The sequence below is a fragment of the Drosophila willistoni genome (genome assembly GCF_018902025.1).
Source record: "Drosophila willistoni isolate 14030-0811.24 chromosome XR unlocalized genomic scaffold, UCI_dwil_1.1 Seg41, whole genome shotgun sequence".
Taxonomy (NCBI): domain Eukaryota; kingdom Metazoa; phylum Arthropoda; class Insecta; order Diptera; family Drosophilidae; genus Drosophila; species Drosophila willistoni.
In genome coordinates, this window is record NW_025814058.1 from 2,000,596 (window position 1) to 2,014,309 (window position 13,714).

General features: G+C 34.8%; 1 protein-coding gene across 1 annotated transcript; it reads left to right on the forward strand.

The window, feature by feature from the left end:
- The first annotated feature begins 465 nt into the window (after window positions 1-465).
- Window positions 466-5,419, forward strand: LOC6643138 (probable G-protein coupled receptor Mth-like 8). The gene is made up of 6 exons (XM_002065923.3): window positions 466-1,328; window positions 1,389-1,545; window positions 4,067-4,258; window positions 4,317-4,535; window positions 4,609-4,972; window positions 5,047-5,419. The coding sequence occupies exons 1-6, from the start codon at window positions 765-767 to the stop codon at window positions 5,081-5,083; spliced, it is 1,533 nt and encodes a 510-aa protein (XP_002065959.2). The 5' UTR covers window positions 466-764; the 3' UTR covers window positions 5,084-5,419.
- The last annotated feature ends 8,295 nt before the right edge of the window (window positions 5,420-13,714 follow it).

Genomic DNA, 13,714 nt, shown 5'->3' on the forward strand with positions numbered 1-13,714 from the left:
TGAAACTTATTTAACAACAGTAACATAATTTTTTAAATGATTTGAAAAGCGAAAGAATCCAAGACTAATTTAAAAAAAAAAATTTTTACTAATTAACTTCTTGATAGGAGAATTATCCTCATAAATCTTATTATCTATAATAAGCTCTAGTTTATCTACTGTTCTTAATTTGAATCAACTAATAAAATCCTTTTTTGTGCCCATAGTTAAAACATAAAATAGATATCATGCAGTTTCCTTTAGGAATAGTAGGGGATCATTTGTCTTATAGGCCCAATCACCTCCTCAAGGCAGACTAAGTTTTTTTTTTTCGTTTTTGCCGTCTTCCTCCCATTTTGTTTGGTGTAAACAAAAACTAGAAAACTCGTTGTGGGTGTGAGCGCCACCACCACCACCAACACAAGCGGCCTGCCTGGTTGCCTGGCTGGATGATTGTGGATAGTGTTCTCTGTATTGTCTATCGTGTTGGCCATGCGGCACCGTTGGCCGCTTCCTCAGTCCAAGTTCAACCTGCGCCAGGTGCAGATGATCCGCTGGCCGTGAATTAGTCCAAAAACGTTTCCTTTTGTTGTGTTTTTGTGTTGTTCTTTTTTTTTTCCTTGTTGTTATTGTGTTTTACCTATCCCAAAAGCCACCGTCGACGTCATCAGTGCATTATTTTATTTTCGGTTATTTGATTATTTGGCAATCGCATAAATTCACGCTATTCATAAACATAAACATAAACATAAACGTAGAAAAGGCCGAATGTAAAAGCGGCCGAAATGTCTCTCGCAATGGCGCAGCAGCAGCAGCAAAAACAGCCGCGACTCATTAGACTCTTCCTCCAGTTATTTTTATTTACCTTGAGCTATCGAGGCACGTGTGGCTATTATGAGGAAATGCGTTATCCTTGCGCATTCATTGATACCACAAATATTAGCGGCAGCTATGCCATGGACAGCTCCTTCAATGGCTCCTACATTCACAATTGGACTGTTATACCCAGAGAATGGGTGGCCATCTATGATTTTGTGATTGAGGATGGTGTTCGGGTTCCAGCTCGACGACATCTTCGGGGTTGTGTGTGCAAGCAAACGCCTTGTGTGCGATTCTGTTGTCCCGATGGTCAGATCTATGATCTGAATGAGAAACAATGTAGGCAACCCCATTCAATGTCAGTCAACAATTTGCCACCAGATCACAGTCATATGGATATAGAACTAAATAACGGTTCCCTTAGGCATATAGAATTGAGATCATTATATAGCATTCATGTGGAAACGCCGTGTAAGCATATGAAGGCTCTTCGCAAAAACATGGAATATGTTCATTGGACCCTACACGAGGTAAGTTTACCGGATCGGCGGCTGTGATCGTTCCAGTGAACTTTATCAGTTCTCTTACAGAATGGCACTATAACCCATCGTGGACATATGTTTACGAAGCATTATTGCTTCACTCCATTACAATTGGCCAATGCCAGTTGGGACTGGCAGCCTTTGGCCTGTGCCCCAGAGAAACTTCATTTCATATTGGGCACACGCGAATGGACCTATGCCATATGTAAGTGAAATTCACAAAATATTCAAAATAAAATTATTTTCCAAATTTTAAAAATAGTTCGAGAAAGCACATAAAAATAATTGCGCAAATGTGAAATACCAATTGTATACATACACACATTTATACATACTTCACATATATACATATTTTTTTTTTAAATAACAACAACAAATTTAATTTGTTCAATTCGATTCTAAAATTGATTGTTGATTGGCAGATACCGCCAATGGAGTATGGAAAAGGTAATGGAAAGAGATGCGTAAACATATTTTCCATCAGTTTGCCATGAAGAAAATGAATTGTTAAACTTATGGCAGATCATCGAAATACATATCTATATACCTATATATGTATATATTCGAATGTCTTGTCTATAACAATAAAATAAGACAATTTTTGAATAAAGATCGCAAGAACATTATGGATTAAGGGCCATTACAAACCACTTGAAAGAAAAGAATTACACTTAACCCACTTATGTTGAATACATTATAAACAACATTAGTAAACATGCTAAATTTAGTAAGAATTCTGTATATTCTATCTACAAAATATAAACTCACGATGGGGACGATGACAGAACAAAACAAATGTCGGGATGCAGGAAAACTCTTTCGACAATTTCGAAATGGGAAACAAAATTCTACATTGGTTTAGTTAAAAAGTGAACTTTCTTATGGCAATTGTATGAAATAAAACTTTATCATTTTCAGAATGTTGTATCTAAACTTCAAGGAAATCTCAGTCTAACTTCTCGAAATTATACAGAGTAGCCAAAGACTAGCTATATAACTAGACTTTTCCGTTTTCGTACTTAAATTTCTATTTGATTTCCTATCGAGATGTCATAGGTTTAGTTCTACTACGGCTATCACATGAATAGGTCGTGAGGGCTGCCTATATTGAAGAAGATATAAAATAGTCGCAAACTTATGATGACTGACACAGAATCAATTAACCGGATCGTTTAATTTTTGAATCACTGCCAAATCAATATTTATGCAGGTGCATAAATGTATTTGTTTTTTATTTTATATTGTGTGAAATATAAATTGTCGAAAAATAATTAAATTTTTCTGCTTAAGACACATATCTACCGCAAAATGCTCTTTGCCAACGTGAGCCCATATCATAGTAAGGACAATTTAAGCCTCTCTATTCTACATAAAAAGTGAAAAATTTATTATTATGGATATATGTATGTATTAATGTACTTTCCAAAAAGTTTCAGGAAAATGAGTTAATATTTCATTTTCGGTCATGCCAATTATTTTACTTGCTCCTTTTCCATTACATACAGCTTCAATAGATACAATAACAACAAGATTGTTGTAGTCCTGTTCTTATCTGTCATGGCAGTATTGATATGTTTTTTGCCTAACCCGATTAGACTAGCCAACAATCTAACGTTTATAAAAGACGATTAGAAAACCTTGTAATAATTATCTATATACTAAAGAATGAATCCTCGAAGAGCGTAGCCAGGGATGGGCCGTCGGCCGCATGAAAAATTAAGTTTCAAAATTGCTACCCTAATTTGTATCTTGGCCCTTGAAAACTTGGCTAGTCCATATAGACTAGACAATTGTTTACCTCACACGAACTAGTAGACCAAGTGTATGTATTAGCCTGGGCTGAATGTTGCCTGGTATGGGTCTAAGGCCCTTCATTTGTGATTTGTGAGGATATTTCAATAGCACGAGACTAGGTCACTTCGGCACAGGCAATTTCCTGGCAAACATCATGCTTCATATCGATAAAATCTGATTTCATATCTAGGCTACACACATTTCGACAAATAATAATAAAAAGTTTTTCTTAGTTCATTTTCAATCAAAGTTTCATCAAAATATTATGCAATTATTCGAAATTTCATATTAAAAAGCTGTCAAAATATTATTGTTTGTTTTTTGTTGTAAAATTCTGATAGTCTTGGTATCATTTGGTTACAAGCTAGGATAATCGAGATAGGATATATACTTTTATCGAACTCCTTAGATATATACTTTTATCCTCGATTTTTTCACAATTTTTTGTTCAACAATATTTCATAATGTTAGACCAGAAAGTGTGTAAGAAATTAAGAAGCCCACTTTATTTAATAAACAAATAGATGTTGACTCTAAAAGACTTTGAAAAGATTTTTCATAACTTCGGTAGGTAATAGAAAAAAAAATGGTTTCTATATGGTTAAAGAGATATTAAATACATATATCAATCATCAGGTACTTTGGCTGGGCTTTATAAACATATTGATCAATTAGTTTGTTGAACATAAAATGGAAACATCGTTTTGAAAATTAGAAATGTAGATTTCAAAATTAATAAATGTTTGGCTTTTTAGTAGACAGTGATAAATTCTAAGCATTAAATAAGAAAGGCAAATAGAATTCATAAACATAAATACTTTCCTATTTGAAATTTTAAATTATGTTTTTTCAATATGTACCTAACGATATTTTACTTTAAGTTAAAGTAAAAAATGAGCTAATTTCAAATTTCATGAATAACTTTATTTTAGGTCTCTTTATATCGATTATATCGATGTTTATTGTGCTGATTGTTTATATAATGTGCTCGGAGATGAGAAATTCCTTCTACGGCATGGCCATTAAATCATATGCCGTCTGTTTAATATTTGGCTATGCATTATTGGCTTACCTGACCCTCCACGATCCAGCGAATATATCGAGAGCAGGCTGTCGTATCATACGTAAGTGATTTAAAATGATTTTGTAAAAATGATAAATAAGTTTCGATTTCTTTCATAGCTAGCTTAGCTCTGATGCACTTGTTATTGTCCTTCTACATACTCAGCTTTATATCCTTTAAGCTCTATCTAAGCTTTCATGGCGTGGTGTTGACCAAATTGATGTTTTGGCTGATATTCACACCAATTGCTTTTATTGCGGTGGGTTGGTCCTGTTTCGTTTGCTTTAGTTATCATGGATCCAAGTTGGTCTTTGGTTCCGATACTTGTTGGTTTGATCGTAAGTCTTAATACACAGCTTTTATTATTAAAGACTTTCCTTCTTTGTAGCTCTGTCTTTCTGTCACTTTCAGCTCGCAATTGGTCTGTCATGGTTTATTTCTTTGCACCCATTTTTATAGCTTGCGCCATTAGTGGTTTCTTCTATGTTTTATCGTTGATTTATCTTAGCGAACAGCCTGAAATTGAGGCCGAAAAGAATTTCGAATCAATTGAGAAAAATCGTTTCAAGTCATTTTGGAAATTTTTTGGTTACACGGCGCTGGCCTGGTTTGTCTGTGTCTGCTCATTTGCCTTTAACTATTATCGAGGTGAAAGATCACATTTGAATTATGCCGTTTGCATTTGCATGGCCTTCCATGGATTCGCTGCTCTCTATGCTCTAATAGGCAAAAATCAACAGATACAAAATTTTCTGCGGCGTATCGAGGAGAACAAGTGAGTAAAATTGCAAGAAAATCAGTTTTAACAATTCAATCAATTTTAAATTTTTTTATATTTAATTTTTACAGTGATGATGAAATATCTGTGCCCATGTCCAGTTTCTAAAAGAATTTTTATGTACCCAAAGCAAATATCAAAACATACTTAATGAATCGATTCAGGAAACTCATTGAATGAAAGAAGACTATAAAATTTGATTTTAAAACAGGCAATAATACTTTTTCAACTGAAACCAGTTGAGTTTGAAATTGGATTAACTGATAAGCAATACTTATGAGCCGTGTCGCAAACCGCTAGCAAAGACGCAAACCAGAAAGCTTTCGGTGTGCGTTTGTTGGTTTTTTTGTTGCCTACTTTGCGGCAAGTTTTGTTTCATTTATTGTGCCATCATAATTTATTTAGTGAATGAATTTCAAAACTATTCATCTTAAAAAAAAAATGTTATATACAGTATTTTGTAGTATTTTTTTGTTGTTGTATTAATTATATACAAATAGTTTTGAGAATAAGATGGGCTTGTTAAATTATAAAAGTGTTTTATTTTCTATAAAAATATATATTCGAAGTTAATTCTAATTTATTAAAGTGTTTTCAAAATTTTGTTTAAATGGATGGAATTTAAAAAGTATTCATCAGTTAGCCTAAAAGTAGGCATCACAGAATGCAAAGTAAATAGCGGAAACGGAAATCTCAATGAATAAAATTAAAGTCATAATCACTTAAGAATTGACTAAACAGAAGAAAGAGATAAACATTTATAGTGGTAGAGTAACTTCAGTTTCTTTTGAAAGAAAATTAATAATAAATTGGAAAATATTTAAGTCAAAATTTACTCCATACTAACTAAAATAACCAGCAACGTGCACAATTAGAAATGAGAATGAGACGTTACATACGAGTGAGTCGCTTAGTTCAATGTGGCATTTCCCAGTTTCCCCAGTTCAACCAAATTGCATTCAATTCGGAAAACAAATACAATCACAAATACTTTGTCCCATTCAGTATTGAATTTTAGCATCCCCAAGAACTAAAACCAAAAACTCCTGGTACAACAATATACGTAAATAACGTAATTTACACAACAAAACAAACTCAGCCGCTGGCTAAAACCCAAATGCCGCCCTGCGACCACTCCCCTCCTCCGTTAACGGTAACGAGCAGCATCTATGCACCACCACCCACCATCTCCAACCACCTGCAGGCAACAGCATTGCCACCGTTACCGCCGTCGACCAAACCAACAACAAATTGCTGCAAAAGCTGATGCTGAAGTTGATGCTAAAGTTGTGAGCCACATGGACCATGGCCGAGAGTCCTGCCATCCTTTTGCAATACTCCTTTCTTTTTGTTGTTGTCCTAGCAGCCCCCCCACCACCTCACCCAATCCTTCCTTAACGCCGATGCCCACATCACCCTCCGATAATAAGTGAACGCCGATTTTGTTTGACATCAGAGTTCAATGGCCGGGCACGCGAGAGTCAGCTCTAGAGAGTTAGAAAGGGAAAGAACAACGGCGAGAGATGCACACCAGAGAGAAAGAGACAAAAAGAGAAAGAGAGCTTGTCACAAGGGAAGCTACTTGCATCCTGCATTGAATTGCAGGCATTGGGTACAGCCTCCTCCAATCCAATAAGTATAGGGAACAGGAGTGTACGGCAGAGAGAGAGAAACAGAGAGAGAGAGAGGGATAGAGAGAGAGAGAGAGAGAGAGAGAGAGAGAGGCGGGCGGCCATGGCCACCCACAAAGCTTTGCTCGTTTTGGCTGTCAAGCGCAAGGAATCAAGTGGAAAGTGAAACGAGAGCCTCTGCCTGCTGCTGCCTGCTCTTTTGATGTGGCCTCGCCCCGATGACGATGCCGTTGCCGTTGCCGTTGCCAAAGCTAAACCCGAAGCTGCAGCCGAACACACTCATTTGGTCCTGCTCTTTTGTCATCATCGGCTGGGCATACAGCAAGCATGGCATGGCATATACTCTGTGCGCCCGAGCTTGGGAGCTCTTCTCTATTCTATTGCGTCCTCTTCTGCACTGTTTTTGCTCTGGCCTTTAGCCGGTTTTGGTGGATCGATAAAACGTAGTAAAAATTTTTCTGCTCGTAGTAATGGAAGCTGGATGGTTGGATGGACGGATGGATGGATGGAAGAACGATGCAATGTGCACACATTCTGTATCCTGACGTGCGCACTGGAAATTTGTGCGAGGTAGGACATGTTTGGCGCGTTTTTCAAAGGATGCATGAATGTTGTTGTACACACACACACACACACACACACATGCTTCTAGAGAGAATGAACACGCACACATCAATGGGTTAAAAACGAAGTTTTAGTATATGTATATGTGTATGAAGGATGGTGGCTTTCTTTACCCCGCCCTTCTATACAGAAAGCACCGCGCCCAGTTTTTAGTGTACTTTGGATGCAAAGCAGCAGCAGCAGCAGCAGCAACAACAACAACGACAACCTCTCTCCTCCTACAACTCCTTTGTGCCTCTCGTGCTACTCTCATGCTGCTTCTTCTATGCCCCGCACCACCTTATGCTCCTGCCATGTCACTTCCTTTCTCACGCTCTCTTTCTCCCTGAACCAACATGGAAATTAATTACTAAATGACTTTATGCTTTTTAATGGGCTAACGGCAGTTAAAGGATATTAGACAAGCCATTAAATGGCTAACCCGTTGCTTATATATATAAATATACGTATTACCACGCCCACAATTAGATAGCAATAGTGTGCATATATAAATGTGTGTGTGTGTGTGTGTGTGTGTGTGTTTGTGGTGATAGGAAAAACGATTTTTGCTTTCAATGTGAATTTTAGTTTGTCAAATGACAACATTAAATTAAATTGGTGGTTCTCATCCCTTTCAAAAACTAAAACAAAAAATGACAAACATTAACCAAATTCCAATTTATTTACTTTATTATCAATCGATTTTGATATTGTCCTTTCAATTACATATAAACCACGATCATAAAGCATTTGATACTTTTGAAAGTATTTTTAATTATTCTAATTAATTATTATTATTCTTTTATGACACCGATAAGATCCAATTGAAATTAGAAAACAGTGAGGAGAGGAAGCAGAGCAATTGATGTAGGAAATATTATTATGCCAATTCACTTACATATGTACAATCTGAATCCAAATCAATGTATTCAAATCGATTGCTGGAGAGGGTGGAGCTCTTCCTTATCATTTTTTTCAAATGTAAACCAAATCAATGTCTAAATTTTACTATTTTAATAATTACTACAATAAATGTTTATAATTTAACTTATTTGCTTAATTTATGTTAAAATTTTCGAATAGTTCTAAACCTGAAAGAATAGCCTGATAAATGCCCCAGATCTAAAATATCTATAGGATCTATAGGAGAAAATTCTTAAAAGTCAAACAAGAAAAAAGAGAAGAATCGAATATATGTAGCTTAGTCATCATTTTGTATCTAATATTTACGCAAAATATCTCAAACGCCTTTTTTGTAATTTAGGACCTCAAACTAAACTACAATTTAAAGTTGAAAAAGAGATTCACCTTTTTTTTTAACTGCCGTTTTGGCAGTTCGAACCAAAATCAATTTTCCAAATGACTTAAAACCTGATCAGTATTAATCATTTTATAAAATGTCGAGTGCCTTGAGGCACTCTTAAGTCATAGAGAATTCACTTTTAATTGATGAAGTTCAATACTTTCGTATTCAGGCTAACTCTCGCTTTCAATTCGAATAAAAATTGGTTGGTTTCTAGCCAAATTATTTGGTTTTCCAATCTTTTGCTTTTTAGTAAACCTAAGAAAAATAATTGCCCATTTTCTTATTAATACTTTTACGCTATAGCTCAGAAAAATGATTATATTTTTGTTTGATATTCATTCATTCATTTATAAGGATTAAAATCAAATTAGTTTAAAAACCATTTACAAATTTCATCAATGTTTTTTTTTCACAATTTGCAGTCAAAAGGCAAATTTATAACTAAATTATTATTAAGCTCGGAAATTTCGAAAGTTGAAAAGGTTTTAGATCTAGCTTTGAATACAAAAACAATTGACTTTTTACGCGGAATGTTCGAAAACGTTGCGGAATTACTGTCGATTTGAAATGACTCCAAAACGAGAGCAGGCATGATTTACTTTTTGTAATTATATTTCAAAAGAATCACTACTACTGCTGATTCGATAGAACAATATTTCCCATCCGTAAACCGTAATGATTGACCGCCATACCGAAATGTGGCATCTTCCAGTCGAATGGTGGCATTTCCATAATGAAATGTTGAAAGCGATGTCAGGAAAGCGTTTCGGCGGACAGCCAGGCTGGCATAAAGGCGTTGCAAGTCGACACCATCAGATGCGGAAATGACGTGCCAGGGCCGTGGGGCAGCTGTGCAGCAAGTGCTGTGAAGGCGACAGACACAGCGCCCTCTGCACATGGCCAGGCTAGCCAAATGTCAAAAGCTAATTGCCAATGTCCATTGCTGGAGCACCTAATCTGTCAAACTTTCCTAGCTCTGGCTCAGAGACGACACGTTATCGACACATACGTATCACGGGAAACATCTGTGTCTGGATTGAAGTTCTGAATTCTGAATTCAGGGGTGGTATCCAATTCCATTGTGATGATCAAATAATTACTGGTTAAATTTTTGTTAAATATTCTATAATTCATAATTCATAACTCGATGCGCGTTCCTACCCCAACTACGTTTTTTTTTTCACTTTGGTAACTTGAAATTATGTGAAGCTTTTTAAAAGTCTTTTGGGCAAACGCGAATATCCGGTCATATGTCTTAACTAATGACTACTTGTTTCACCCTCCCCCGCCACACTACCCACCCATCCACTCCTCTACATACACATACACATACAAATACATATATATCAAGTTATCAAAAGTTTTTCAATTATATTTTGATATACAAAGCACGTAACCTACCTACATATAACAAATCAAATATAATAAATAATTTTTGTTAATTTAACAATTTTTCAAAGAAATTTACAACTGAAATGTAATTTATGTTCATAAATGTCCAAACGGGCAATTGACCAACTAAAATAGACCCTTATCCCCTCCCCACAAAACAACAAATTTTTTTTGGTTTTTTTTTTTTATGAATAAAAGAAAAAGCCAGAATATGGGAATAGGTGGGTTGGGGGGCGGAAAGTAAGGTTTTTTTGGGTGAGCAAATGAAAAATTAAACACGAAATAAGTCAAAACAATAATGGAGAGTGGAATGTGTGTGTGTGTGTGTGTAAAGAGGGGCGGGGGGTAGGGCCCCATCATAAATTCATTCATGAAAACGTAACTCTGCGGCGTCACACGAGAAGGCAAACAAAAAAAGATTTATTATTGGTTTTTTTCTTCGTTTTTTTTTTTTTTTTTAATTTTGGGAATGGATTGCTAATGAAATCGAGGGTAAAGTATGTAGGTATATACACTTATACACACAATATGTGTGTGCCTGTGTACTTTTCGATCTTTCTCACTTTCTTTTGAAGATTTGTCAGCTGCCAAAGAAGCAAAAAAATAAAAAAAAAAAAAAAAACGAAACAAACTAATGTATAAACATTTTACACGTTTTTTTTTTCTTTCTTCTTCTTTTTTTTTTTTTTTTGGTACGCGTGTGCTCCCATTTCTCACCCGTAATGACACCTTTACCTTGCCATGTTATAATTATGAAATCTATATGTGAGTTTTTTTTTTTCTTTTTGGTTTTTCTTTTTCATTTACTCTCATATATTTTCGTTATTATAGTATGTATTTCTTTTTATTTTGTTGAAGTTGTCCGTTTGTCTTCCACAATTGTTCATGTTTTTATCGTCGTTTGTGTGTGTAAGTGTGATGTTTGTTTTGTGACTCTTCAGATTTATTTCGTGCGTTACTTAAATTGTATTTCGTTGTGTCCAATTTACACAATCGTCGTTTCGATCTGGTTTTTTTTTTTACCAATCTTTTGCTCCAATGGACACTTGGACCCACTTGGATAGCTTGTGACCATCTAAAAATGCCAAGCAGTCAGCAATTGCAATCGAAACTGAACTCGAAACGTTTGCACATCGAAATTCAATAAATGGTTTCAATAATATGGTTAAAATGACAAAAACAAAAGAACATTTCGTATATTAAAGATTACAAAATTTATCAAATTAACATAAACATAGTTTTATTTTTAAACAATGTTCTTGATGTAGGAATTGAAATTTAAGAGCTTCCCAAAAAAATGAATTTAACAATGATTAATTAGATAAAAATAGATCCCATCTCTTGCTTTGCTTGCAGTTTTGAAAAATATTATTCTATTCTACTACATACAGCTTTCGGTAAAAAAAAAAAAAGAAAAAAGCATTAATTAAAGTATATTAACCAAAATGATATGATCATGTTGAGTCCAAGTAAATGGAGTATCAATTAAGTAAGTAATCGTTGGGGGTAAGTCGGGGCCCGAACTCGAGAACAAGAGTATTATAGTTTAAGTAGATCTCCAACAACTAATTTATTAAACTTTATAAAATGAAAAATATGTATATGTTTGTATGTTATTCTGTTTGAAATCCGAAATTCCCGCAGACTAATTAAAATGATCTTAATAACAATGAAAACTCTTTAGGTAGAGTACCTCTTTACCTCAGGATGTATGTTAAAAATTTTACAACGACATGTTTTTTTTGAGAATTTTTCCGTTTTTTTTTTTAATTTATTTAAACTTAAAAATCTCCCATCCAAAGAGTTTGGTCCAAAGTATTTTTCAAACCTAAGATCATTGAAATCCATCTGTTTAACCAAAAAAAAGAAAGGACATAAATGTATATATGAAATTCTTTTTACTTGCTGCATAACAAAAATATACTATCCCGTTTACTCTTTAAAGCACAGCAGCACTTGAGCGCCGCCAACGGCCAATTTTTAGTTCATATTGTTTTATCTGCCCAGTTGCAGATGGTACATGACTCCAATGCTCAATAGCATGTGAAGTGGAGTAAGGAAAATAAGTCTTCTCTTCTTCGATTTCCAGAAAGAAGTCATATTTATATTTCAGTTTCATGAGTTAGTAGCTCTTAATAAGCCATGTAAGAGAAGCTTTTAGAACATGTTAATGTTAATACAGTGGTAGAAATTCTAATAATCTTAAACAAATAATATTACAAATCTTAATATATATAAATCTAAGTTAACGATTACGTCTCCTCCAACACATATAGTAAAGTTAATATATAGATAGATATATAGATATTATTAATGTGAGGAATTTGATCAGAGTTGATTTAGGTTTTGCGAAAACATTATTTTTTTGCATTATCTATATGAATGGTATAAAAAACTAAGTTTCATTTTAAATTTTTAAAATATTCTAATAAGGGTAAACAAATTAAATGTTTGCTAGTCGAAAATAATACATAATTTCCTAAATTTTGCTAAACAATTTTTGCTGGCTTTAACAATCTGAAAACTATATTTTTTGTTGTTGTTTGTAAACTTTTCTTAATTTTTGTAATTTCTATGTCAAGCATATTTATATCAATCCTGGGAATGATCAGCATTTGTTTATACCTAAACTTATATATATATGTGTCTGTGTGTGTGTGTGTTATATAAAAAATAGTTTATTTTGAGTTGAAGAGCATCAATTTCCAAGCTTAAATTTTGTCCATCATCATGAAGATTTTTTTATGGTCAACGCACGTGTAAATACTTAACACAATTTTCGTTTGTTATACCTTCTCTCTCTGTCTTTCTGTCTCTTTTCTTCTCTTTTATTTTATCTTTGTCTCTGTCTTTTTCTCTGTGTGTGTGTGTGTGTTTGTTTGTTTGTTGATTTTTGGGTAGCCCCCGAAGCTTTCGTTTTGCTTTCTACGGACAATGCTCTATAACCGTTTTAACTGTAGAAATTATGCGAGCAATTAAAGCAAAACACCGCAATCACAAACGGTGTTCGTTTCACCTAACACCGATCCCCTCACCTTGCTACTCGATTCCCCTCCCCACCCTCATATATATACCAACAATCCATCGAGCTGTGATCAGTCTTTATGGCTTGCATTATTAAGCCATCGCGAAAAGATCTATCAGAGATCAGAGCCAGAAGATCATCGCTTAGTTGTCGTCGCACTCAATTAACGGACAAAGCTGACAAACTGGCGCTGATGTGGCAAAAATAACTAAGTAAAAGGCAAAAGGCAACACCAACAACAACAATAAAGAAAAAAACGAAAAAAAAAAAAGCTAAACAACAAAAAAAAATGGCAACTTGCAAGCAAGCAACCTCCAACCTCGCTACTTCTTTCATTCCCATGCAACAATGTTGCAGAGTAGCAACAGCAACAGCAAAAGCAACAGCAACAGCAGCCGCACCATATCGTGAAGACATCAGGGAAGCAAACACAAACTGCAACAGGCAAGAAAAAAAATAAAAGACGTCGACAACAACATCGCTGTGGCATGAGTGTGCGTTTTTATACTCTCTAGCCACAGGCTATCGATGGGTATACCAAAGTCGTTAAGATGTATGCAAAATCAGGGTATAGAATGAGAATAAAAAATGAGCATAGAGAAGCTGCAGTAGAACTATATAAAATGTAGCTACTATCAGCCGTTAGATGGCGCCTTAAGAGGGTCCACTTCGATATTGCCAACTTGCAGTAAATTTGATTAAGAAAATTTGTTATTTTATTTACATTCAACTATGAAACTGAATACCTTTAGTTGTCTCTCATTGTGGTAAGTCAGACTTAT